The sequence below is a fragment of the Canis lupus genome, chromosome 16, assembly GCF_048164855.1.
Source record: "Canis lupus baileyi chromosome 16, mCanLup2.hap1, whole genome shotgun sequence".
NCBI lineage: Eukaryota > Metazoa > Chordata > Mammalia > Carnivora > Canidae > Canis > Canis lupus.
In genome coordinates, this window is record NC_132853.1 from 38,207,021 (window position 1) to 38,233,526 (window position 26,506).

At 43.9% G+C, this 26,506-nt stretch overlaps 1 protein-coding gene across 28 annotated transcripts in view; it reads left to right on the plus strand.

The window, feature by feature from the left end:
* CDK12 (cyclin dependent kinase 12) overlaps positions 1 to 26,506 on the plus strand; it is a 79,445-nt gene that overhangs the window by 48,698 nt on the left and 4,241 nt on the right. Inside the window, exons 14-21 of one of the 28 annotated variants that reach the window (XR_012008964.1) lie at positions 880 to 1,297; positions 12,892 to 13,000; positions 13,519 to 13,665; positions 14,296 to 14,478; positions 17,251 to 17,354; positions 19,180 to 20,744; positions 20,871 to 20,918; positions 24,717 to 24,904. Coding sequence is in view for 2 of the 28 variants with exons in the window: in XM_072780389.1 (XP_072636490.1) it covers positions 880 to 1,592 (713 nt within the window). In the remaining 26 variants the exon portion in view is untranslated. Of the gene's footprint in view, positions 1 to 879; positions 4,824 to 12,891; positions 13,001 to 13,518; positions 13,666 to 14,295; positions 14,479 to 17,250; positions 17,359 to 19,179; positions 23,782 to 24,716; positions 24,905 to 26,506 lie in introns of those variants that run through there. The other 27 variants (XR_012008970.1, XR_012008962.1, XR_012008972.1 and 24 more) reach the window with 27 other exon arrangements.

Consider the following 26,506-nt stretch of genomic DNA (forward strand, 5'->3'; position numbering starts at 1 on the left):
TCTTTGGAAGACAGTGTAGTGTATAAGTTCAATACATTTCTAAATACTCAGTTCTTGTCACGGTCTCCAAGATAAACAGATGTTTATCAACAGCCCATTCATTCTGCATGACATTAGTAATTTTTTTCATAGCATGGAAAAAATGAAGGAGGTTGGGAAACAAAATGGAAAATTATGATAATTAGTCTTTATAATTACTGTAACATAGGAAGCTGAACGACAGAATGGTGGTTAACATCCCTTTCTTCAGAATGTGGTTATGGGAAGAGGGAACTAAAGTTTGGAGAAGCAAGTGTGTATTTATACATGATGGTAATGAAAGGTTTTTACTTAATTTCATTTCTCCTGTATATTAAGTTCTATTTTAGGTGTTAACCGTATATCATTAAAATGTTCTGTAAAATGTATTAGCTAAGTCTATGCAAGGTCTCCTATTGTACAGCAAGATTATGTGCTAGAAATGTGACCACAACATGTGTATTATTTCCTCTCATCTTCCTTCTTTCTATTTTATTTTCATTAATATTTTGATCCAACAGCAAAAAGGGGCGGGGAGGCTGCCAGCAGCCTACATATTAGAACAGTTCCTTAAGGAAGGAAATGGAGGAAATCTCAGACAAATCAGGACAATCATTTGAAACATGATCTTTTTTACACCAGCTGTTAGATTCAGAATGCAACTGTTTTATTTTAATCACTTGATTTTATTTATAAATTGCAATTTCCTGATCCCAAGATTTTATTCTTTATATATATATTTGGTTACTTGTATTGACATTTGTTTATGTTGGGCAGTGTGAGTGTGTGTGTGTGTGTGTGTGTGTTTATAATCACATGTGATTTTTAAGATGGTGTTTAAAAGAAGTAACCCTTCCACAGCATGTCCTCCTCACATTCTTCCACCAGAGAAGAGGCCCCCTGAGCCCCCCGGACCTCCACCGCCGCCACCTCCACCCCCTCTGGTTGAAGGCGATCTTTCCAGCGCCCCCCAGGAGTTGAACCCAGCCGTGACAGCCGCCTTGCTGCAACTTTTATCCCAGCCTGAAGCAGAGCCTCCTGGCCACCTGCCACATGAGCACCAGGCCTTGAGACCAATGGAATACTCCACCCGACCCCATCCCAACAGGACTTACGGAAACACTGATGGGCCTGAAACAGGGTTCAGTGCCACTGACACTGATGAACGCAACTCTGGTCCAGCTTTGACAGAATCCTTGACCCAGACCCTGGTGAAGAACAGGACCTTCTCAGGCTCTGTGAGCCACCTTGGGGAGTCCAGCAGTTACCAGGGCACAGGGTCAGTGCAGTTCCCAGGGGACCAGGACCTCCGTTTTGCCAGGGTCCCCTTGCCATTACACTCAGTGGTCGGGCAACCATTCCTGAAAGCTGAGGGAAGCAGCAACTCTGTGGTACATGCAGAGACCAAATTGCAGAACTATGGGGAGCTGGGGCCAGGAACCACTGGGGCCAGTAGTTCAGGAGCAGGCCTTAACTGGGGGGGCCCAGCTCAATCTTCTGCTTATGGAAAGCTCTATCGGGGGCCTACAAGAGTCCCGCCAAGAGGGGGAAGAGGGAGAGGAGTTCCTTACTAACCCAGAGACTTCAGTGTCCTGAAAAATTCCTTCCCTATTCATCCTTCCATCCAGTCCTCTGAAATATTAATGAAATCATTTGCCAGAGCAAGGTAATCATCTGCATTTGGCCTCTGCAAAGCTGTCTGTTGTATTCCTTGCTCACTTGCTACTAGCAGGCGACTTATAAAATAATGGTGTTGGCACCAGTTCCCCCTGGATGGGCTACAGCTAGAACAATTACTTCAACTCTACCTAGTAGTTATAAGTAGAGAATGTGGAGAGGGTCATTAAATTGAAAAGTAAATGTTGTATTAGTTCATTTGCCTGCACTTCTTGAGCAGAAGAAAAGGAGAACAGTTTCAATTTTGAGATGGCTCAGGAGAGGCTCTCTTTAGGTTTTTAAATTTTGGGGATTTTTTTATGATTTCTTTTGAATTTTTTGTTTTTTGTTTTTTTGTTTTGTTTTGTTTTCCTTTAAAGATAATAGTGTTCACAAAATTTGAGCTACTCTTAGGCTTTTGCTATAAGGGAAACAGAGTGACTGGCTGATTTAAATAAATGTTTCCTTCCTCTCCACCATCTCACAATTTTGCTTTCAAGTGAACTCTTTTTTTCCCCCATTGAGCATCTTGAACATCCCTTTTTTCCAAATAAATTACTCTTAAAATTTGCTCTGCTTTGACAAAGACATGCCCCTCTCCCTGCACATGAAGCAGGTTGTAGAAAGAGGCGCTCTTGGGCATGTAGGTAGATTTACCCCATCTCATCCCTTTTCTATCCCTTCTTTATAGAGTTTCTCATTCTCTCTCTCTCTCTCTCTCTCTTGCTCTCCCTCTCCCTCCATCTCTCTCTCTCTCTCTCTCTCTCTCCCTCTCTCTCGAGGCATTTGTTTGGAAAAAATTAATCGTTGAGATGCCCAAGAACCTGGGATAATTCTTTACTTTTTTTTGAAATAAAGGAAAGGAAATTCAAACTCCTATATTGTTCTCTGTAACTTTTCAATTCTAAAATGTTTTTGTTTTTTTAAAACCATATTCTGATGGTGAAGTTGTTTCATAAATGCAGACAGCCTAGGACATTGCTGTTGAGCTGGGGTTAGAGATGATGCCTCCATAATTAGAGGGCTAGTAAGAGCAGTTAGCATACTGTTTACACATATATTTTTATGTCAAAAAAAAAAAAAAACTTTGAAACAGAGGATTGTATTATTGTCAAAGAGAAAAGAAATACATCCTGAAAATACATGGAAATGTAAGTTAGTTTAGGGTGCATATTTTTCTGAAGATCTATTCAATATGAGACCTTTTTTAAAAAATAATTTTAAAAGAACAGACCATGAGAAAGAACAGTATTGACATATACACATCTCAGCATGTATATCCTGCTAGTTCTTTTAGGGAGTTTCCTCTAGAGAGATTTGATTTTGGTTTTGTTTTTGGTAAAAGGGGTTAAATTATGACTTCATGGCAAGAATTTTGCCTTATTATAAGCAGGAAATGGAAAAGGGAAGGGCTTTCAGGGTGGGATAACTTGGGAGGCTTTTCATTCTGGCTTCCATTTCTATGTGAATACCAGCATATAATGTGTTTTAAAAACATACACATTCATATAAATTATCTGCACAGACTTAGACTTTTGTGAAACGTAGATTAGGGCCCTTTTACAGAGAAAAGGCAAACATGCTTCAGCATCTTGGAGGATAGTTTTCAGAACTCAAGTGAAGTTTCATGTTTCAATGCCAAGTTCTTATATTAAAAAATAAAAACTACTTGTGAGAGAAAGGTGCACTAATAAAAAAAAAAAAAAACTTTAAAGAAATGAAGAATCCTCTTCAGATACTTAACATGAAGACTATTTTTCCCTGTTTACTGAAATAGGCAGATATCCGGTGTGTGTATTTCTTTATTATTCTCTGGGTTTTGGTCTGGCCTTGCCCTCATGGGCAAACATTAGAGGAAGAACCTTCTAGCCATTTTGGCATTGATGGCTTTTTATACCAGTATGTCCAATTAGATTTGCTAGGCTCACTGACATGCTATTGGAAAATTCCATTAAAGTTCATCTGAACCTTTTGTCTGTTGACTTCTTAGTCCTCAGACATGGGCCTTTGTATTTTAGAATATTTGAATTTGAGGCATTGGGCCCTGATGATTAAAGACCTTAAGCCTGGGATACTTTCAAATTACCTATCCAGTAAAAATAATTGGTCTCCCATCAAATATGAATAAAATTCGCTCTATATTTTAATTACATTTTGGTTATCAGCAGTCATCAATAATGTTTTTCCTTCCCCCTTCCCACCCCTTATTTTTAATTATGCCAAATATTCTAAGTAATATACTAAGTCTCCATTCCCCCATCCCTACTACTAGGGAAGGGGGTGAGTGTATGTATGGGTGTGTGTATGTATGTGTGTGTGTGTGTGTATGATCCCATCTCACTCCCTACCCCCTTTTGGGGAGTCTAGCCTTTACAAGGAAAAGTTTGGTAACTGATTATTTTAAAACCAGAGGAAAAAAGAAACTCAAATAACCTGGAATCTGTGTGGAGGAAGAAAAGGTATTTGTTAATTTTTCAACTATGTTATCTATAAATGTGATAGAAGTAAAGTTTTGACAGAACTTCAACTTGACTGTTAGAAAATTTCAAACTGAATTATATTCAAAAGCAGTTTTTGTTTTGTTTTAGTTACTGTACCACGGGAGGTAATAAGTCCATTAAATACATTATTTTGAACAGATGAAAAAATCTGATTCTGTTCATGAATGAGAGGCAAAACTAGTTTGGCCATGATCATTTTTGTGGTTTTGAAAACAATTTTGTTTGACCCAATTTCCTTAGTTTTTTCTTCAACGGTCCATAGGAGTGATAAAATGACATCAATCTATACTTTTAAAAGCAGGGCAGTAGCACAAATTTGTAAGTAGGACTTTTTTTGTTAACTTATGCCATAGACATCACCCAGCCACTTGTGTGTGTGTGTGTATGTGTAATATGCATATATAGTTACAGTACTAAAATGGTTACCAGCAGGTTTTGAGAGAGAATGCTGCAACAGAAAAGTGTCAGTTGCCACCTCATTCTCCCTGATTTAGGTTCCTGACACTGTATTCCTTCTCTCTCTTGTTTTTGCCCCACATCGGGTGTACTTTGTCTATGTACAGATATTTTGTAATATATTAAATTTTTCTTTCAGTTTATAAAAATGGAAAGTGGAGATTGGAAAATTAAATATTTCCTGTTACTATACCACTTTTGCTCCATTGCATTTACTTCTTTACCTGTAGCCTCTGAGCAAATCTAATAGTGTGTAAAAGGTTTTTTCCTCCACTTTATCTTAAGAATTATTTGTCTCAGAATCTCTGTAGTCTCATAAAATATATTTAAAAAAAAAAGTTCTCAGGGTTTGAAGAGGTGCTTCAGAACACTAGACTAGGAACTAGAGAAAAACGTTGGGGAAACCGTAAGGTAACTCTTTTTTTTTAAGTAGAAATAGTTACACAAATGATGGTGCCAAGCCATCAAAAGAGTTGAGCCTCATATACCCCAACTCCTGAAAGGAGAGGTAAGTGGGTTTGGGCTCAACTTGGCAATGAAAATTGGTAAGAGGCTGTTTAAACCAAAGAATAGTCTCAAAAATAACCACCCCCGCCCCCACCAGTTCTTATGTTACCATGAGTAGGGTAGGCATGGAGATTAAGATTAGTCTTCTAGCTGTTGAGATTTCCTCATCTGTTACTAAGCCAGGAAATGAGTCAAAGTTGTTTTTAAGGGTAAAAATCCTATTATCTTCAAAATCTTAACTATTTTCACCTGTGGAGAGAATTTTATTCCCTTTTCTTTCATGGTTTAGACCACTGAGAACTAAATTTTCCCTTGGGTGTGCTGCAGTCCTGCTAGTTATAAGTAGGCAGAGAGCAGATCAAACCCATTAGAAGACAGAAAGGAAGTAGGAAAGGAAGGAAGATAGGTTATCAGGAAGTTGGTGGTGGGGTGAGCAGTCATACAGGTTAAAGGGTACACCAGAACAAGGAAATCAGGAAGATAAATTCAAATACTGGTGGTGAGGGTTGCTGACCTGTTTTTGACTTCCCAAAGTTTATGATGGTCCCTTACCTGTGGGCTGTCTTTACCCAGAAGGAAAATGGAGAGCTCAAGATTGTTCCAATTCCTGGAATCTTGTGTTCCTGGTTAGCTTCCAGAGAAAAAGAATTTGGTTTTTGGCCTTATATACTGCAGGTTCATGCCTAGGAGTATGAACTTCAACCTACTATAGAATATTGTTTCCACTTCATAGGAGTGGCTTCTTTTTCATTCTGGGCCTAAAGGCTGAGGACCTAACTTAACTAACATGGACTTTTTTCTCACAGCCTAGACTATTTCTAATTAGAAACCATGCTGCTTCAGTATCAACATTTCTTAAGCACTCTTTAAGATACCAGACAGGTATCCTTAACTGTATGGTAAAGTTAATGCCTCAAGGTTTAACAGTTAATTCTCTTTGTGCTGGGATTTCTTTTGTTATTAAAGATTGCCCCATAGTTTGACTGTGTTTCAGGTATGGAGTTACTTTTCTGTTCACAACTTAGTCATCCTGAAGGGCTAGGTGGAAAGGAAGTGGGGAGTTCCTCAAGTGAGTAAATATTCAACCATTCCAAGGGAGCGGTGGAACTGCTAAGTCTTTTGGTTGTCCTGAGAGGCAAGGTGAGCATTTCTGGACACGTTTAATTTTACTGTCCAGGTGTGGCATTTATCCTCTAGAAATACTTTTAATGTTCCTGTAACTTTAAGAATACTCTCAAGTGAAAATTTACGCCAAGCTAGGGTTGAAAGACTTTCAGGACACCTGGAGGAATTGCTGGTGGTACTCTACCACTCCTCCCCATATGCAGCCATCTCTCCATCTCTTGTCCACCCACTTTTCATTTCCTATTTTTCACTCACTGCCCACCTTGCATGCATTAGGCCTACCAGAGATATTGATTGCTTAATCCTACAGGATATTTAGAGTTACTGCTGCTTCATAGTTTTGAAAGGTAATGCGAAACAACTCAGAAGACAAATGTCTATTCCAGATCCTCAACTTACTGGATAAGAGGTGAGGGAGGAAGCAAAATAACCATGCTTTCTTACTGCTAAGGAGATTTTAATTTATGTTGTGTGGGGGTACAAGAGATTCCTTTACTGGTCTAGGAAGGGCAGAGAGTCTCAACACTTCACTTCATCCTCTTCCCTCATGTCCTGAGATATGCTTTTGGTGATGACATTTCTGAGCTCAGTTGCAGATGGTGTCTGTGGGAAGCAAACCTTGGTGCGTGAGAAGAGGGCCCTGCTATCCATAAGAAAGCAGATGAGGATTGCTTCGATGCCCTGGTGATTAATCACCAGAGTGCCAAAAAGCTTTGACCACTGAATTGCTCTCATATCTACCTCAAAAATTAGTGGTCCAAGGCTGAGAGAAAGGGGCTGATATGAAGTTAGTCTTTAACACTCTAGATGGGTGATTGTTAGTGAAGCCATAGTATGTAGCCCATAGCCACACCATACTTCTCTGGAATAAGAGAATGTAGCTATAAAGTAAATTCACTTAGACATAGGTTTCCTAGGACCTGGAAATAGATGGATTTTTAGATGTTTTGCTTTGGCATGGTTGTAAACTACAGTTAATGTTGATAGTTCCAAAGGAATGAAGGGCATTTTATCCAAGCCAAATCATCTCTTGAGGGAGGCAGCATGGAGAAAGGCAGATTTGGCAGTCAGAGCTAAATGAAAAAATAAAGTCTGAGTCTTGGAGGATGTTTTTTCTTTTACCTCCTGTGTCTCAGAACTACAATACCTACCTTGTAGGTAAGGTAAGGATCAGCTTGTAGACAGACAACCCTCCCCACCAAAGCTCATGCAATTTTGAATGCTTTTGGCCCTGGAGAAAAGAGGCTGAATTCAAAGACTTAGAGCTTAGAAGTCTGATCCTTTCTGTAAATCCAGGAACTTCTGAGTTTGGCCTTGTTACCAGCATTTGCATTTTATGTTAGGGGACCAAAGGTCCATATAAAATGAAGCAGTACGAGGAGATGTAAATAAGGGAAGCAGAACTAGAGTGGTCTTGATAGCTGGGCTGCAGAAAGGGACTAAGGGTATAATTGCTTTTAAAGAAGAGATAGAAATACAAGAAGGAAAGATAATGGACTAGTGAAAAGGGATAATTGCCTTAAAGGTTCACAGTTCATTTAAAGGAGACCCATTGAAGCACCACTGTGAGTAAAGAGTTGCCCTTGAGTATAGTAGTATTACCTTTATAGTTGGAGGATGGGCCTAGAACCCTTAGGTTGGGAGAGGCTTTGAAGACGTTTTCACTAGGAAAGCTTGATTGATTATATTAAGCAAGTAGCATACACAGAAATTTTGCTTCCTACTGCTATCTACATATTTCAAGAGAATAATTCAGAAATAAGGAAGGAAGGGATGATATGGATGCATCACGTTAAAAAAGTGACTTGTATTTTTGGAGTTTTAAAACTCCTGAAAGTGGTTTTGTGTATTTTAGGCCAACTAGCATTGGAACTAGTGTTATTCCTCTCTCCTTTGTTTCTAGATCCAAGTGAAGGCAGTGTGTAGGAAAGTAAACAAACCAAAAAGTGAATTAGAGTCACAGACTTAGAACCAGAAAAGGACATTAGTTTGTCTAGTTCAATGCTGTCTTCAGCCAGTAAACAAATAGGCCCAGAAAGGTTGAGAACCTATGGTTTTTTGAGGAAGGAGAGAGAGAATAGGAACTAATGTTGTCGGGAATCTACTATGTGTCAGGCACTGTGCTAAATGCTTTGATTTTATTATCTTGATCCAAGCACCTGGAGGCTGAAGAATGGAAAGAGTAAAAGGCAAATTCCTCTTGTTATCCTGAGCAATACATAGGTGGCAATAAAGTGGCAGATCACTTTTTTCTGTCTAACCACATAGGGCTAAACTATAGGAAGTGAAGAGTCAGGGTTTGAGAGTGAGGTTAATCTAAGGAAGTACTTGCTAAATAGTGGAGACTCAAAAAAAAAAAAAAAAAAAACCTAAAAAAAAAAAAATAGTTGAGACTCATGAATAACTTCTCTATTGCTGGAGACCTTCCAAAAATGTGATGGTCAAAGGTAGGCTAGAGGCAGAGCTGGTAGAGAACAAGATTACTGTTGGCTCTGGGATTGATTTGCATTCTAGAAAATCAGCTCATGACTGAGAATATAGGTTAATCTTGGAAATAGGGAACAAAATGGGGCTTCTCATCCTAAGGGAACTTCAAAGAATATAGTGTTTGTATACTAAGAATCAAGGAGATAAACAAATGCCTTCGGTGACCATGCTTGTTTTTTGGGTTTTTGTTTTGTAACACGTTGGGGTCATGAAAGAATTTATAATTTTGGAAAGACTCAGTGCCAATTTCAATGTTGATAGGAGCAGGTGGCAGCTTGAACATTGCTATTGAGAATAAGAGTTTATTCCTCATGGTTGTTTGATATGATATCCCAAGTGTTATCTCATGAGGGCTGCTTCAATGGGGAGCAGTAATATTATTAGCCGAGTCACGTCCTGGGTACAGGACAACTTCTGAGGAAGATTAAGGGAAGATCTCACTTTTAAAAGAAGCTTCTGGATCCGGGCACCTGGGTGGCTCAGTTGGGTAAGCATCTGCCTTCAGCTTGGGTTATGATCTCAGGGTTCCGGGATGGAGATTTACATCAGGCTCCCCGCTCAGCAGGGGTCTGTATCTCCCTCCATCTGCTATCTCAAGTAAATAAAATCTTAAAAAAAAAAAAAAAAAAAAAGGAAAAGAAAAGAAAAGCTTCTGGATCTAGGAGATGAGTCTTATACTTGAGTGGAAAGTAAGGAATCAGCATTTGTAAGTCAGCACATTAATGCAGGCTATTGAAATAAAATAGTAACCTGGTACAGAAATAGCCATAGCCAAGAAATAATTCGTCAAGTTAGAGTTAACCAGAAAAGATTCTTTGAGGTAATGAAGAAGATAGAGGTAATGAAGATAGAGGAATAGAAGGTATTCAGACAAAACTTAAGAAGTTTTATGTGTGTTTTGTGCAGAAGGCTGTGAATGGGCTAGTCAGGGTGGTAAAGGAGAGAAATATTAAAGTTAGAGGAGCAGCCTTGCGGGCCTGAATGAGTTCAGATTTGATTTAGTAAGCATTAACAGGAAGCAGAGCATGGTGGGCTGAATATGATGTTGAGGATCTCATACTGGGTCAAAGAAGCAGGAAAGCTTGCTAGGATATTTTTTGTTCTGGTCCAAATGTGAGGCCCTGAGGGCCTGCACTAGAATGGGACAAAGAGAATGAGAAGAAAGGAAGGGGGTCCATAGGAATTAGCAAGGCTAGATGATAGTTTGGATGTAAGAGGAGAGATGATCCCAGGACACATTTATGCTGTTGATGGTAATGAGAGCTTGGAAAGAGGTATTTGCTTTGTTTTTAAGAAGTAGGAAGTGTTTACTTGATTATCGAATTGATGGGATATGTCTTTGTTCAGTATTGTGGGGTCTAGGTGGAGGCAGCACACCTAGGAAATAGTGAAGTATGTGGTGTGTGCCCAGTCATTTGCACTCTGCCCTTTGCAGGTGGGAAATCCAGGTGAAAGATTATTGCTGGGGTGTTCTCACAGACTTCAAGAATGCTATTCCTCTCTGGATCTAGGAAAGAAAATACAGTTTTTGCCAGTTTCTTCTCCTTTAATGCTTTGAAAATGGAATATGACTAGCCTGTGGCAGCATGTGCCTATGGATGCACAATTCTCTGGCTTGTTTCTTGGAAGGCCTTTTTCTGTCCCTCCCTGGGGGTCATTTGTATCTCTGGTTCCTGCTCCCAGAGCCATAAAGTGGGAGCCCCCATTTATTAATTGGGTTGGGATTGGGGAGGGGGTCCGCGGGGGACTCTTTAGTGCAGCAGGCGGGGGTCTTCCCGAATGAGCCCATTAGCCAGCCCCAATGGCAGCTGAAACGGGGCCGCAGCCAAGTCCTCTCCGTTTCAAAAACCCTCCATCGCCTGCAGCAGATCAGAACAAGGCCTGCGGGAGCCCTTAGCTTCTGATTGCAGCTGTGAGGAAGGACAAAACAATTTATAGGAAGCCAAGTAGCTCCTGTCTCACTATCTCTTCCTTTCTGACTTTGGGGAGGGGCAAGACTAGCATTTGGTAGCCCCCACACACCCTTGCGTCTTACAAGGCATGCATAGGCCTAAAGTAGGAGTGAACAGTAGTGAGTGTGTTTGCACTGGTTGGACATTTATATCAATGCTCTGGGTGTTTACACATGTCCTTGCTTTCTTATTCCATCCACATACAGTTGTATTTGACACATGGTCCTCCCTAGGGCAAAGCCAAGTGTGTGCTCAGACAGTCTGAGTTGTATGTTGGGGGGGCTTGCTTTTCACCTCTTTCCTGCCCCATACCTGCCTTGTGTTTTCTCTACTTTGTAAAGATTCAGGGTTAGAGTTAGATCACCTTCTTAACATCTCTTCAGGAGAGAAGGAGTTTGGCACTGAAAGGAAGACCTCCTACTGGGACTCCCTCATTTGTCCCTTTGGTTAAGCCAGTATGAGAAAGACAGGCTTTTCTAGGGGACCTTCTTTCTGCAGTGGCCCAGAGAGAAGGTGTGAAGGGCAGGAATGTTCACTTCCTGATAAAAGGAACTGTCTCCTTGTAAAATCATGGCCAGCGAGAGCTTAGAGATCACCTAATTGACTCTTCCAGTGTACAGAGCAGGGGAAACAGATTTGAGGAATGGAAGTGCCTTGCCCACTATCTCATAGTGAGTGAGTTGGTGGCAGCCAGCCAAGACTGGAATCCAAGAGGCCAGAATCTTAACCTACTTGAGTATAGATCTCCCCCAACCTTAAGATTGCCAACTCCTATGAGTGTTGAACTTCCTCAGTAGGGCTGTGAGGTTTTGAGGGGGAAAGGTGGATTTGAAAAACAGTAGAAAAACTGAGGAGCTTTATGTGTTTTTACCTCAAAGACTAATCTCTCTATGACATACAAATTGTACGAAGTGTAATCTTTTTATGTAGTCAGAGAGTTCAGTTCATTGGGAAAGCAAGCTGCAGGCACCACCAAAGACCCTGATGTGCGCGGAGTTACCCCCAAAGTTCCAGGAGCACTTTGCCACCAGCTCTCGGGTTTGGAACGCAGTGGGGAAAAACCCTCTGAGGCCCAGTGAAGAATTTACCCTAAATCTCAACTCAGGCTCTTTTGCATTACCATACAGCTGTAGAAAAAGCAAAATCCAAAAAAAGGGAGAAAGAAGACACACCTCAGCTGGGAAGCTAAGGGGCTCCCTGAATGAGAAAAGGGATTATAGAACTCGAGTGAAATGAGATATTCTCTGAGATTGCTGGGAAACGGGCCTGGAGGGGGGAACCCCTTACTCTCCCTTATTAAGTTTTAAGTTGTTGGTTTTCTCCTTTGATAAGGCAGAAGGAAGGTGGTGTGGTGCTCCACAGTGAGCTAAGCCCTAAATAGTGTGCTCATTGAACTGACCTGCACAGCAGGTTCTGAAGTCCTCTCACTCTAGTGCTGAGACTACCCTACCCCTCTTTGGACCTCTCTGAGATGTGTCTATAGTCCCTTCCAATGCTTAGTTTCTGAGCATATGAGTCTGGGAGCCAATGATGTGCATAGAGGGAAATGCTAAAGAGTCCCTAAACTGGAATCAAATCTTGGAGGAAGAAAGGTACCCCTGAACAGCTTAGAGATAAGTTGTGAGTCTAGGTCAGAGGAACGGCAGGTCTGCAAAATGAACATTTTGTGCTGATGACAAAGAAACATCCTAGTACATAACCTTTACATTTTCTCCATCACACCCCAATTGATAATATAGGGAGAACATGATTCCTCCCTACATAAGACAGCCTCCATGATCTGATCTAAAACTAGCTGGTCTCCTCTTGAGTCACCTTCTTGCATTAACTTTTCATTAACCTTGAACCTTCATCACCCTTTATATTCTGGGCTTTACAGTTTCTGGTTCTGTTGAATTCCTAATTTACGTCTTAAGTATAGAAATCACTGTTTTTACTTTATTGAATTGGGAGCTGGTTCCCAGGAGGTAGGAATCTTAGAGCAGTTATAACTCTCTCTGGAAGCATATAAGGTTCATCTTCATCCTTCTGGGCTTTGTGAGTTCATGTTTGAGGGTATTGGAAGAGTGGTGACCATCACCATCGCTGTTACCTACTAAAGCCATACTCACTGGGCGAAAGACCAAATTTTTCTTTGATGTCTAGTCCCTTGTCTCATGTCTAATGAAACCTGTCATTTTCCTTTACAGGTGGCAGCAGCAGAAGAAAGGATAGCCTTTGAGGAATTTGGTGAAGTCCATCAGTCACCTGGCATCTGGAGCCCTGAAAAGTTCAGTCTTTCATTGACTTTAAAGCCAGGTAGGAACCTAAGGCCAGTCAGGGGTTTGAGGCCTGCTTTTGTAAAGGATTTCTCACCCCCACCCCTACTCAGGGAAGTTTCTTATTCCCAAAGATCTCCAGAAGAGTTTTCCTGGCTTTTCATTTGACCCTATTATGGTATCCTACCTTCTCATGAAGAATTTTTCCCCAGTTAGAGTAGATGACTCTCTTTATTAACATTGACAAGTCATTTCATCCCTCTTCTTTCCTCTTGGCCCATTTCACTAATGGATATTCCTCTTTGGTGGGATACTCTCAGCCTCTCTACAGCACTTGTCCTACTCACACACCACCACCAACACGACCACGACCACGACCACCACCACCACCACTACCACCACCATCACCACCACCACACACACACACACACACACACACACACACACACACAGCCCTGTCTTCTCTAAGAAGCTGTTTTCTCTATTTTTCTTTTGAGTGGGATTGAGCATTCTTTCCCTTCTTACTACTTCTCATCAGCTTTTCTACCTCCTTTCCAGAGTTGATGGAACCCTTTCTCACCTGTCCAGACATTGGGCAAGACACCAGAAGTAGAGGCCCACAAGCCTGCTTCCCTCTATCCTCATTGCCCAGAACCAGGCAGGTCATGGGCTTTCAGTGCCCACCCCCACCCTTCTTGCTGCCAGGTAGGTGGCTCTTCTCTCTACCCACCAACCCCAAACAGGGTCATATTTCTCTCTGGAAGTATTTCTCTCTGTTGTTAAATATCTCCAACAAGGGGAAGCCTTAATGACTCAGCTCTCTGCCTGCAACTTCCAGTTTTAATCTTTAGCAGGACCTTGCTGATATTAAATATCCGCCCCTTTTCTATAGTTCAGAACCATTTTCCTCTTTTGGTAGATGAGGAAATAGGGATCAGTAAACAGACACTTCACCCTGGAGTATAGGGGTCCAACAATAGGCAACAAGCACTTCTCTTGGGGCTGGAAGTCTAAAGCCATAGATGTGCATTTTGCCCAGTGGCCTGGCATCCTTGGAAAATACCTGGGTCTTTTGAGGGAAAGGTGTGTTTATCTGGTGTCTACTCCCAAGGACAAGGATCTCAAGGCTCTGAGAATCTGTCCTTAGTCATTCCTAGACCTCCCCAGGGAGTAAGAATGGATTGCTGTATAGCAGAAACCCACCACCAGGTGACAGTGTCTGTAGTTCAGATGGCATAGTTCAGGTGGCAGCTCTTGACTGGCACCTGTAAAGTTGGCAGAGGTGCCAGAGCCTCTCCTGCCATTGTGTGACATCAACTTACCTTTTGCTCTTAGGCCTTCTCTCTCAGCAGCTCCCCTCTCACCCCTGTAAGCCAGACAGCACAAGCATCAGCCATAGTAAGTGCCAACTCTGGGTCAGGTGCTCCCTTCCTGATTGACACATATCTTGAGTTGGAATTAGGATGCAGTGGATGAAAGGATAAAGAAGCAGGAAATATCCCTGGAAGTGGTCAAACAGTAAGTATGCATGGGTACCTTGATGACTCAAAGATCATCAACATTTATAATTCTGTCCATCTGGATATCAACCTGGATGTCTGATCTCTCAAAGCTGCTGGGCCACTTGGGCAGCTGCATTCTTGGTTTCTGCCACACGAGGGTGCTGCTGACCAATTAAAACTCCTGCCCCTTAGGCATAGTTTGGGTGGCAGAGGCAGGCACCCTTTCCTCCAGACAGGGATCAGAAACAATCTGAGAGAATCTGGGAGCCAGGCCCCAAGAAGCCAAAAGAATAATTAGTACCACTTGCTCTTCCTTAAAAATGGCCTGATACCCTGAACACTCCACCCTAGTGGCCTGACACCTCCATATGTTTCCATCTGAATTCAGGAAGCCCCCAGTGCTAGACACCACACATCTTGCATAGGTGCTTTTCTCCCTCAGGGTGTAGCAGGTTTCAGCTGCCCTTCCCTTCTACCCCCATTGTCTCCCTGCCTCTTAAACAATCACTTTCTAGTCTAGAGAGTAGGGGTTCCTGTGGGTTTCAAAGAAAAAAAATCTCACAGTCCTAAGAAAAGTATCTTTGTTAGCGATAGAGTGTTGGGAAGAGGAAAGTAAAGAAGCTCAGCTTTCTGTGCCCCTATCACCTCCGCCAGCACAGACCTGCCAAACTCAAGATGGTCCAATGGATGTTTGCAGCTTGCATGGCAGGGGGACACCCAAAAAAAGGTGTCACGAAGCTGGATGGGGAGGGGGGATGCTTTGGCCCTTGAGCTTCAAACTGACCCCATATGGTGTACTGGTTCTGCCAAGGATCCAAGTGGCCATGGGGCCCTTATGAGGGTGAGATATCCCACAATTGATCCTCAGTTTCCATGAAGCCCTTCCAGGCTGAACAGACTAAGGGAGATGACAGAGGTTCTCCTCCTCCCTCCTACCCCCATGCCCGAGGGCCCCTCCCCAGGAGGACAGCTTGATTAAACAGTCGGTGCTGCTGGAATTACTGCACAGCTGGCGCTCCCCCCAGCACCCCGAGCAGAGCAGCAGCGCAGATTAAAATCTCCAATTAGCGTTAAAGTGAAGTGAGGAGGTACCGAGGCTGCCAAGGAGGCCAGGCGGGGGCCCTGGGTCTACAGACACCCCCACTGGTGCCTAGATTCTGAGTACCACCTTCAGACACCCCTTCTTTCCTAGCTTCTCTCCCAACAGCTCTCAGTGGCCATTAACTTTGCATTGCTTGGGGCCAGAGGGCTTTCTGAGGGGCAGAGGGTGGAGCAGATGCCTTACCTGACAAAATGCTGGGGACACCATAAGTGTGGAGAAGAATGAATGATCAGTGCTTGTCAGGGGAGACACCCTGCTCACAGCCTGCCAGGCGACCTGGTTGAGGGGACTTCACACTACTGCTGCTTCTTTTTGCCTAGAGAAAGGGCAAATAGGACAAGTCCCTCTGGACCCTCTTACCTATAAGGTGCTGGGTGTTGTGGTGCCCATACAAACATCCATCCTTGTATATTTTATCCCATCTGACCCATCTGCTCCCACCCAAATTATGACTCTGTTCTTCCCTCCCTCTGTTATTTTTCTCAGCTTTCCTATGGGTAGGGGTAGGCACAGCCTAGCTTGGGAGCATCGCCATGCCCTGCCACCTGGGTCCCAGCCGGCTTCTCATTACCTTCTTTGCAGTCTGGGAAGGAGCAGAGATATGCCAAGAATGGAGGCCTTAGACTCTTGCAACCTCTGAACATCACACCCTCTACCATTTATACTTTTACCTTTCACCCACCAAGCCCAGAAGGAGGGCAGCACAGCTAGCCACACCCTTTGACTTCCCTCTGCCCCTTTAAGGGAAATGGAGGTTCGTACCCAGCTGACTGAACCTACTCACACCTCCAGAAATTAGACACCAGGGCACAGTGCCACCCTCCCAGGCTGGCACATGCTACTCTGGCAGAGGTTCAAATAACACCCCCCCTTCATCCTCCCACCCCTATGTCTTCCTCTTCTCTCTCCCTCTTTCTTCCCCTCTCTCTCTCTCTCTCTCTCTCTCTTTTTTTCTCAGCTCAAAGCACAGCTGAGCCTTAAAAGGAGGGGGGGAGACCAAGCTGGGGCAGGGGGTGGAGAGCTCCAATAGCACGTTTTCACCTGCCATTTAATTGGATGTATTTTTAATTAATGGGACCTTAGGGACCAACATGAGACAATCTGATCTCTGAATAGGGACAGGGGAGGGATTGGGTTAGGGAGGAGGATTGGGCCACTGGGTGCGGTTACTGGGAACCCAGGCCCATCAATCACTGGCCACTTTGCTCTCTGGCATGGGGAATAGTGAGGTGGAGGAGGAGGGGAGGTGCTAGGGAGAGTTGCCAGGATTTCCCCCCAACTGCCAGGACCTCTAAAAAAGGAAGAACTGTACCAACTGACTTGGGTTTGAGGCCCAAAATTGCAGCCAGGATATTAGGTAAGGCAATTTTCTTGCTCCTAGGATTTTGTCCAGCTGGGCTTGTCCAGTGAGATGTAAAACTGAAATGAAAGTGGGACAGAGTTTTGAGGTCCTTGAAGAGAGGGAGCAAGAGCTAGGGACCATAGAACCTGAGACGGTGTATGAGGAAAGAGGAAGGCAGAGTTTAAAGATATTTCTGAATGTTTAGACGTAAGAGAAGTGTCCTGGAGGTTACATGCAAAGCAGCATACATGTGAGGACTGATGATTTTGGGATGTGAATCATAGAACCTTACTGCTGCAAAGGAGAAAACTTGGAGTTCATCTTACTGAATCTTCACTTTACAGATGTGGAAATGGAAACCCAGAGAGGAAAAATCAGTTGAGTCCTGTCCTGGAATTGCTTTGTGTTCCTGGCTTTGGAGACTTCCTGGGAACCCAAGGAAAGGATGGTAGGTAGGTAGGTTGGTTGGTTGGTTGGTTGATTGGTAGGTATATAGGGTGTGGGGAGGAAAGTCGAGGGAAGAGGATTGGCAGGATTATTATTGGACTCTCATTTCTCTGGCCTCCAAGTCTTAGAAGCAACTGAGGGGAGTCAGGCAGGTGCATTATTTGAGGACTGTTTCCCTCATATAGCTAGTTCCAGAGGTCATTGCATACATTTCCCTGCTTCCAAGCCAACAGATCCCCAGAGGTCCCCAACTCTCATGGAGACTTTGCTATACTCTGTAAAGTCCACAGATAATTCAATGTACCAACTACACCAGTTCCTGAACCAAGAAATAAATCTCCCAAAGGTGACTAAATATTGAGCTTTTTTAAAGATCTTATCACAAGTTTCCCTGTCATAGTATAAATTGCTAGAGAAAATTATGCCCAAAAATGTAGGGAGGAGTGGTCTTATACCTCTTATCCCATGTCTAGGCCTAAAACAGAGACAGGGTTAAAACTCAAGGCTCTGAAGGCCAAGTCAGAAATGCCCGTGTATTCATGCGGTGTGATGACCCTAGAACACTTACTCAAGCCCTGTCTGGCTTCATGTGATGTTGGTGCACAGTGGAGAGGAAGGCATGTTTCCAGCCATCCACATCCCCACTCCCTCCTTCCTTTGCTATTCAGACACTAGAGTTAAGGAGGGAAAGAATGAAGGAGAAAGGGACTTTCCCACCAGGTTGCCAAAGGTGGCATTTCCTGGCATCTTCTTCCTCCCTTAAAAAATTCAAGATTCTTTGTTCTGTGCTTCATGAGACTAAGTTGAAGTCAGGGCAAAGATGGACACAGGGCTTGGAAAGCAGTGTGGATAGAAACTTCATCACATTCTCCAAGCCCCCAACACCTTCCCCCGACTCCCAAAATTGTCTTCTCTCTCAGTATCCCATTTTATATCCCCAAAGTCCTTGAGGAAGAGCAGGATATGCCTCTTTAAGTGGCCTAGATTCACCTTGCTTTACCTTTAGACCTTCAGGGTCATTTCCTTGCTTTCTCTACAAATAATAGGTGAGAAGGACCCCTCACATCCCCCCCACCCCCAGACAGTCTAAAAAGAACCCATCTAGCTCTTCCCTCACTTCGAAGGGCCGATAGTAGTGGAAACTGGTAGGAGAACTATGCCAGGGAATTGAAAAGGAAGATTCTCTTGCTTCTCTTGTCCGGGAAAGTCAGGGAGGAGCCTAAAAAGTGGGAGAAAACAGAGGGGATATTTGGGAGCTGAGGTCTGTAGTCCCATCTGTGGGGCTGGCTGCCTAACCTATAGTAGGCCGTTCATAGTATTATTCACAGGATTTATCAGAGGCTCCTGTTTACAGAGCTGCTGTTTCTCCTTTGAAACACAGAGCAGTGGAGATGAACAGCAAAGAAGGAGGGGAGAAAGTGTCAGGCTTTTAGTAGGCCCTTTCTCACCCCTTGTCTGCTCCTGCTCCAACATTGGTGGCATACTGGAGTGTCCAAAAGGCCCTTAAAGCATTCAGTCTAGATTCTGGATGTTTCTCTAAGGAATGGGGCTTCCCTCCAAGCAGTCCCCACCAGCCCTGCCTCACACTCCCAAGATTTAGGCAAGCTCTACAGCCCTGGAGTCAGAGCCTGGAGCCTGGAGGCCAGAAGGAATGCTGAGCCTTTGCTGGGAAAGAGGAACAGACTTGAAGTAAGTGGGAGGCAGAGGTAGCAGCACCCAGGATGCCCTGCCCTTTGGAGAAAAAGGAGCTCAGCATTGGCCTAGGGTTTAGCTTTCACTCTGATGGGATTCTTCCTTTCCTCCTTCTCCCTCTGTGTGTCCTATAGGTTGGGAAGAGATTTGGATGTCTGAACCTCCCACCTGACACCTCGAAGGTTGTTATACATATACCCTCTCTAGCTTCCAAAGCCACCACGGAGGAAGGGAAGAAAGGCATCTCAGAGGTGGCAGTGATATGATACCTAACACCACCTAGGAAATGAGGCCAAGGAGGAGAAGAAACAGTGACCAGAGAGGGAGCCAGGAGATGCCTGCTCTTGAAACAGCCTCTTTATCCCATCCTCTCCAGAGCCCCCTCTCACATGCTGACAAGGCTGTGTGCCCAAGTGTGCCAGCTCTCCTGGCTAGCAATCCTGCTCTGCCGTTCAGGCAGCCGGCTCTCTGCTCTGGCACAGAGCACATGCTGGGGTCTCTCACACTCTCTTTGCTCACTCATCTCATGTGTCTGTGTTGCAGATTCCTAGGGATGAAAGAGGAAGCTATGGCCCTGTGAGTAGGAAGATGGTGGGTTTGGGTGCTTTGGGTGTATATTTGCCTCACTAGAGATCAAAGAGGGAGAAGGCTGCTGGCAGCTCAGCTGAGCTCAAGGTTCTGGTGACTCATAGCAATGGGGGCAACTCATGAAAACAACAGAGAGGAAGGGGGTCCAGGATTGTTAGAGCTCTCTTTTGCCCCAATTTTCCCCCACTCTGAACTGTGTGGATGAGTCTCTCATCTGGATTGTGGGGCAAAGAGAGGCTCCAGCTATGAAAGAATAGAGGGAAATGGGAGAGAAGAGATTAGGAGAAGTTGAACATTCCCAGGAAGAGGCTTCCCACTGAGGAAAGGATAGCAGAGGCCAGTAGTATCCTATTGTATCCATTGGCTGCCAGAGGGAACTGAGTATTCACATGTGCAGGTAGACACAGCTACTCCTCCCTGGAAGGATTTTCACTTGGTCTCAGTACTCTCTACCCTGCAAACAGACACCATAGATCTTCAAAGGTACTGATTCTCTCTTCCCGTACAAGCCAGATGGGCAGTGTGCATCTTCTCCATCCTTTCTGAATCTGGGATGATAGGATATTGTGTTTGAGATCACATCAGCAGAAAAGGGCCAGAAGGTGGACCAAGAGAACCATTCATGCCTCTGACCGCAGTCCCAGTGTCTGACACCCACAGTCATCCTTGTTTCAGCAAAAGGAAACAGGGAAACAGGGATCTTTGATACTAGTGTATCCAGATAATAGTACTCTCCCTCTAACCTCAGTGAAGGATGGGCTAAGAGGAGGAGAGTTCTCTGACAGAGCCCTTCATTTGCCTATTTTGTTGCTGGCAGCTCTGGTGTCCAGGTTGAGGGGGGCGGGAACTGGGCAGGGGGTGCACTCTGCTGGGCTGCTTCTGGAGATCCAGCTGGGGTCTGGAGAAAGTGATAGACCAGCCACTTTTCACTCTTCACTTTTCCTGTAGGAGGATAAGACCATTTCTACTCCTGCAGCTCTCCCTGGCAGCATTGGGAGCTTAGGGCCCCCTGCTGGAATACCCATAATAAAGCTCAGTCCTGAACTGAACCAACACATCACCTGGCTCTGGTATAAAAATGGTGCTGTGAGGGGGAGCCTGGGTGCACCAGGTGGGTGTAGGCAGGTGTGGGGAGTTTAGACCCAGGAGAGAGATTAGAATCACTCCTCAATAACACATGCTCCTCCTCTTTCTCAAACTTTCTTCTTGGGCTCCCTTTTCTTCTACTTCACTCCAGCTAGCCCCATTCCTGGCCACCTCATCCCCTCCAGCTTGAGAAGGTATGGTAAGTAGTTTTCTGTTCCTTATACTTTTCTCTCTCCCACTCTCTTCCTCTACTCCCAACTCCCAACCAAAAGGTCCCCCATTTGAACTCTTTGCACCAGTAAATGCCATCAGAAACTGAACCCAAAATCCCCAGCCTCTGCCACCACCACCACCCCCCCCCCCGCCCCCGACTCTGAGAATGCCTCTGATTCTGAGACTGACTCTTTAGTGTTCATCCTCCCCACAAGGCCAAGACTAGTATGTCCACTGACAGCAAGGGCCCTGACCTGAGGCAGAGGGCAGCTCTAAGGGTACAGTGGGGCCTGGCCCTAAATGTGTGTATGCCTGTGCATTGGGCACACTGGTTTATTAGTGTTATTTCAGCATTGTGATGCAGAGAGAGTAAGTGTAACAGCTGCTCCTTGCTTGCAGTGTTTATTGTTACCTAGAGACAACCTCCTGGCTTTTTCCCAGCTCCCCCTCCCCCCCAGCCCAACCCCCTCCCTGCCAACAGTCCTACTCTCCCCACACTGATGGGAAATTTATAGCTTGCCCATACTATGCCTTTAACCCTCTCCTGTCCATAGGGTAGGTGGGGTGAGGGAAGCCAAAGAGAGCAGTGGGCATGCTTGGGCCCCAGCAAGGTAGAATGGCGTGCAGAGGGAGGTAGGAGGGAGGACCCTCCCTTCCCCAGTCAGTGTGTCCAGACTCAGGCGCCAGTTGCCCTCCTGACTCTCATGTTGAGAGAAAACAGCTTTGGATCCAGCCTTGAAATCCCAGCATCCTCCTCACAAGATGATTCTCTTCCCTGGGCATCTCTAAGCCCCCCAGTTGGGCTGCCTGGTCCTGAGGAAGCATAGTGAGGTAGTATTGAAACCGGAATAAGTGTGGAGTGACAGAGCTCCCAGCCCCCTCCTTTCTGCAGAGATGTCATGTCAAGACTAACAAGAGACTCTGGCATTAGGGATGCTGGCCAGATCTCCCCAACTAGGTGAATGTTAAACATGAAACTGGCTGCTGAGTCTAATGGGAAAAACTGCCCACCTTAACTTTAGCCCAAGCCCAGCACTAGGGTCCCCAGAGACTCCCGGACCTTTCTCCAAGCTGGTCTCCTTGGTCTGGTTAGGCTACTCCTTTCTGCTCTTCTTCCTGGCCCAATTTTCTCCTGCTTATCTTTTGGTTTGATACCTTGGACAAATCCAAGAGACCAAGGAGACTGAAACATCTTAGTCATGGCCTCAACAGAACTGGGAAAAGAGAAGCTCCTCCAACCCCTCCCAGCCTAGGGCCTTGGAAGAGTACCTTGTCATATATTCACTGTCCCCACTGAAAACAAGAGAAATTGAAGAGGTCAGATTTTAGCAAAAAAGATAGAAGATACACATATGGAAAAACTTATTCATGGGATATAAAACTTGAGAATGGGCCAATTTCAGAAACTTTCTTTCTGCCTGGGATGGGTTTGTCTGTGCCTACCCAGGCAGAATTGAAAAAATAGCATTACTTTTCTGTGGCTTCTCCAGGTGTGGGCCTCAGTGCAATTTCTACGCTAGCTCTGAGAGTGCACCCCTTCATGACCCTTCTAAATGTAGTATGTGATGGTTAGATCACAAGTTTGGGAGGCAGGAAGCCTTGGGTTCCAGCATCAGCACTACCATTAGCCAACTATGCTACCTTAGTAAGTCACTTAACCTTTCTGACCCCTAGTTTCCTTATCTGTAAAATTCAGATAAACAACCTCTTAAGGTTGTGGAGAGCATTTAGTGAAGTAATGTGTGTAAAGCACCTAGAACACTGCCTGATACTCAGTAGGTGCTCAGTGCTTGATATAATAGTCTGTTACTTTTATGGAGTCACCAGGGCTGACATTGCTTCATAGACTCCATGAATCCTCTGAAGTTATAGGCCAAATATGTGAATGTATGTATGCTGGGAAGAATGTCTATGATTGTCTTCATAATAAGAGCAGGGGGTGGCAGTCTCCTGGAAAGGAAGTACCAATCCCTTGACTCAGACTCTGCCATTCCCATGCCTCAAGCCAGTAGCACATTAGACAGTGTTCTGCCTGGAAGTATAGCTTCATCATCTAAGATGGAGCTGTGAGAGATAACCATTAGGATATCAATGTCTAACATTTGCCAGGCACTTTACATTAGCTCTTTTAATACCCAGCATATTCCAGTAAAGTGAAAAGAACTACCATTTTTTGAGTGCCTACTATGTGCGAGATGGTTTTTTTTTTAAGGATGTTTGAAGTCTATAAAGTATTTCATCACCCAAATATGTTATGACTTACAAAGCTCATACCCTATTTTTAATCATTTAAATATTTTACTGTTGTAAATAATACCACAATGAACATTCTAACACATTATAAACTTTACTCAATTTTTCTAGTAAATTCTAAAAAGTAGATTTATTAGGTCAACAGATACAATGTCCGTTCTTCCCTGGGTTATGGTCATTTTACTGATATACCCTAATGAGAATAATGTTTTTTAAGTCATCCTCTTTAGAATTCTTCAATGGAAACACAAGGGCAGCTCCTTTCTCTCCTAGACCCAACAGAGACATTACTAATCAAGCATAGCTTTTTTTAATTGAGATAATTGTAGATTCACATGCAGTTTTAAGAAATGATACAGAGGGATGCCTGGGTGGCTCAGCAGTTGAGCGTCTCCCTTTGGCTAAATAGAACAGTCTAGGGCAGCCTGGGTGGCTCAGGGTTTAGCGCCGCCTTTGGCTCGTGGCGTGATCCCGGAGTCCCACGTTGGGCTTCCTGCCTGGAGCCTGCTTCTCCCTCTGCCTGTATCTCTGTGCCTCTGTCTCTCTCTGTGTGTCTCTCATGAATAAATAAAATTTAAAAAAAAATGATACAGAGATCCCTTGTACATTTTTCTACTTTTATCCAATGCTAATATTTTGCAGAACTATAATACCACAACCAGAATGTTGACATTGATATAGTCCACCAATATAGTCTTATTCCCATTTCCCCATTTTATTTGTTCATGTGTGTGTGTGTTCTGTGCAATTTTATTGCCTTTGTAAATTTGTATATCTACCACTAGAGTCAAGGCACTGAGCAGTTCCAACACCATAAGGATTCCTCATGTGTCCTTTTATAATCACACCTACCTCACACCCTCCTTACTCCTTAAGAACCACCTATGTCCTCCACTTCTGAAATGTTGTCATTTCAAAAATGGAGCCATATATTATGTAAGTTTTTAGGATTGGCTTCTTTTGCCCAGCATAATTCCCTAGAGATCCATCCAAGGATTTTGTATGTATCCTAGTTTGTTCCTTTTGTTTATTCCATGGTATACCATGGACCACAGTTTGTTTAACCATTCACCTGTTAAAGGACACTTTGTACTCTCACTTTGTACTCACTACAATTAATGAAGTAGCTCATTTTACTTGGTGTGCTGACTTTTATACTCACAATTATTAAGCTTCTTTAACCCCTCAGGCATGGCACTATTATTATTTTCATTTCATAGATGAGGCAAATTGAGGCTCCCAGTAAATGATTTTCCAATGATCACATGTTAAATGGCAGAGAAGAGCCTGGAACCCAAGATAATAGGGCTCTTTCTACTGCACCAGGCTTTCTCAGACCTTGACTAATGTTGCTGGGAATAGGGTGTGGGCAGAACCAAAAGAGCTATGTTGGAAGCAAGAGTACATTGGAGCAGCATGGGTCAGTTCAGGTCTTCACAGCTAACTTTGGTTCATAGGTTAGAAGAGCAGCATTGTCATAGAGCAAGGAGCAATATGGCATGTGCCTTTGAAATTGTTTCCCCTTTGCCAGGGAAGAACAAGGATGAAGTGGATAGAGCTGACCAGCAATCTGCCCACAGACCTGGAACATGCAATCAGAAAGGAAGCCTTTGGGTGTCTATGAGAGGATGTGTGGCTAAGGTCCTCCATGGAAGCTGAATGTGTCTCTGATAAGGTCTGAGGAAACAGGCCATGATAAGTGAACTCTATTCTGGAGGGGTAAGGGTAATTATAGCATTTGTTTGGTGTTGGGGGTGAGACCTACAGGTTATTTGTGCATATGCACATGTACATACACAGACACACACCTTGGGCAGGTTCAGTGTCTGGGATGTGGTAAAGGGGGCAAGCAGCATGGAAGAAAACTGCCAGTCTGGCACTTAGTCCTCGCTTTACAACTGTTCTTTACCTACAACTGAAGTCATGGACAACAAAATCTGAAGGAGCTGGAGAAATCATTTGGTCTGTCCTTCAGCCTATGGGCACTGGTCGAAGCTGACAGGTGGAAACCTAGAGTTGGCCCAGACATGATGGGTGGTAGAGATGCCAACTTGTGGGAGAGAAGGTTTGGCTCCTCTCCTGGGAGCTATGTCTGGCCAAAGGCTGCCTCTTCTCACCTCCTGCTGGAACTAGCTTTTTATAGCTAATGTTATCATTGCTCTATTGGCCTATCCCAGTGGCTGTGAACTCAGCAATTTTCCCTATGTACTTATGGGTCTTGAACCAGGCCGTAAGCACATATCACTCTTCTCCATCCCCTGGCCCATCAGAAATGGCACATCTCCCAGTCACATGCACCACCCTTGCCCAGTAATTCCAGGCATGAGGATAAACACCGAGGCCTTCAGAATCTGTAGGGACATCATTCTATCATTGAAACAACAAGAGATCTCCATTCTGAACTTGTGTCTTTTGGCTGGAAGTTCTTAGACAAAGGGATAGCACTCTTTACTGAATCTTACTCCCAGTGAGATTTCCTGATTGTCAGAGGTCCTGAATGTGGCTATGAGACAGCTCCTTTTTCTCAAAGCCAAGATGGCTCCTAACCAGGAAATCTTAGGACTCCTGCTTATTTCCTTCCTTTGGCTGCCCCTCTACTCCAGGCCCCCTTCTCTCCTACCACCACTGCCTTCCCATTCCTTCTCTTCTCCTCTCTCTTTCTCAGCAAGTTTTTTATGTGATTACAGGCACTGCATGGTAATTAGTGCTAAACTCATTTGCACAACTACAGTTAATTGGCTACAACAATTAATTAATGTGTTGGAAATTTGGCACTGGAAAAAAAAAGTTTGTCATCAAAAAAGGGCAAAAAATTGTAGAGTGAGATACCCATAAAAATCGAGGGCAGGCTTCAAAAGCCCAGCTGGGCCTCAAACTTCAGGCCAGCCTCCGATGCCTTTCCACTCTCAACTCCAATACATTTTCCTCTTTCCTCTTTCATTTTTTTCCTCTTCCTTTCTTTCTCTATTTCTCTTCTCGCTCCATTTTTTTTTTTTTTTACAACTTAAGCAAACTCATTTCCCTGATAAAATATAGCATGACTAATGGCTAGAGCATGTAAAAATCATTGGGAAAATGTCCTTGGAAGACGAATGCATTTTCAGCAGAATAATTAACTTAATTAACAAATTCACATGCATATTCATCAGGCTATTAATGTCTTCTCGGCTCAGCTTGATGAACATTGCGGTAATAACCATCTCATTTACATACTGCATTCTACTGCGATCCAAAACAGAGACAACATACAGGCATATACACACACACACGCACACACACTCTTGCACGAATACACACATGTCTGGGCTGCTTTGACTTCCA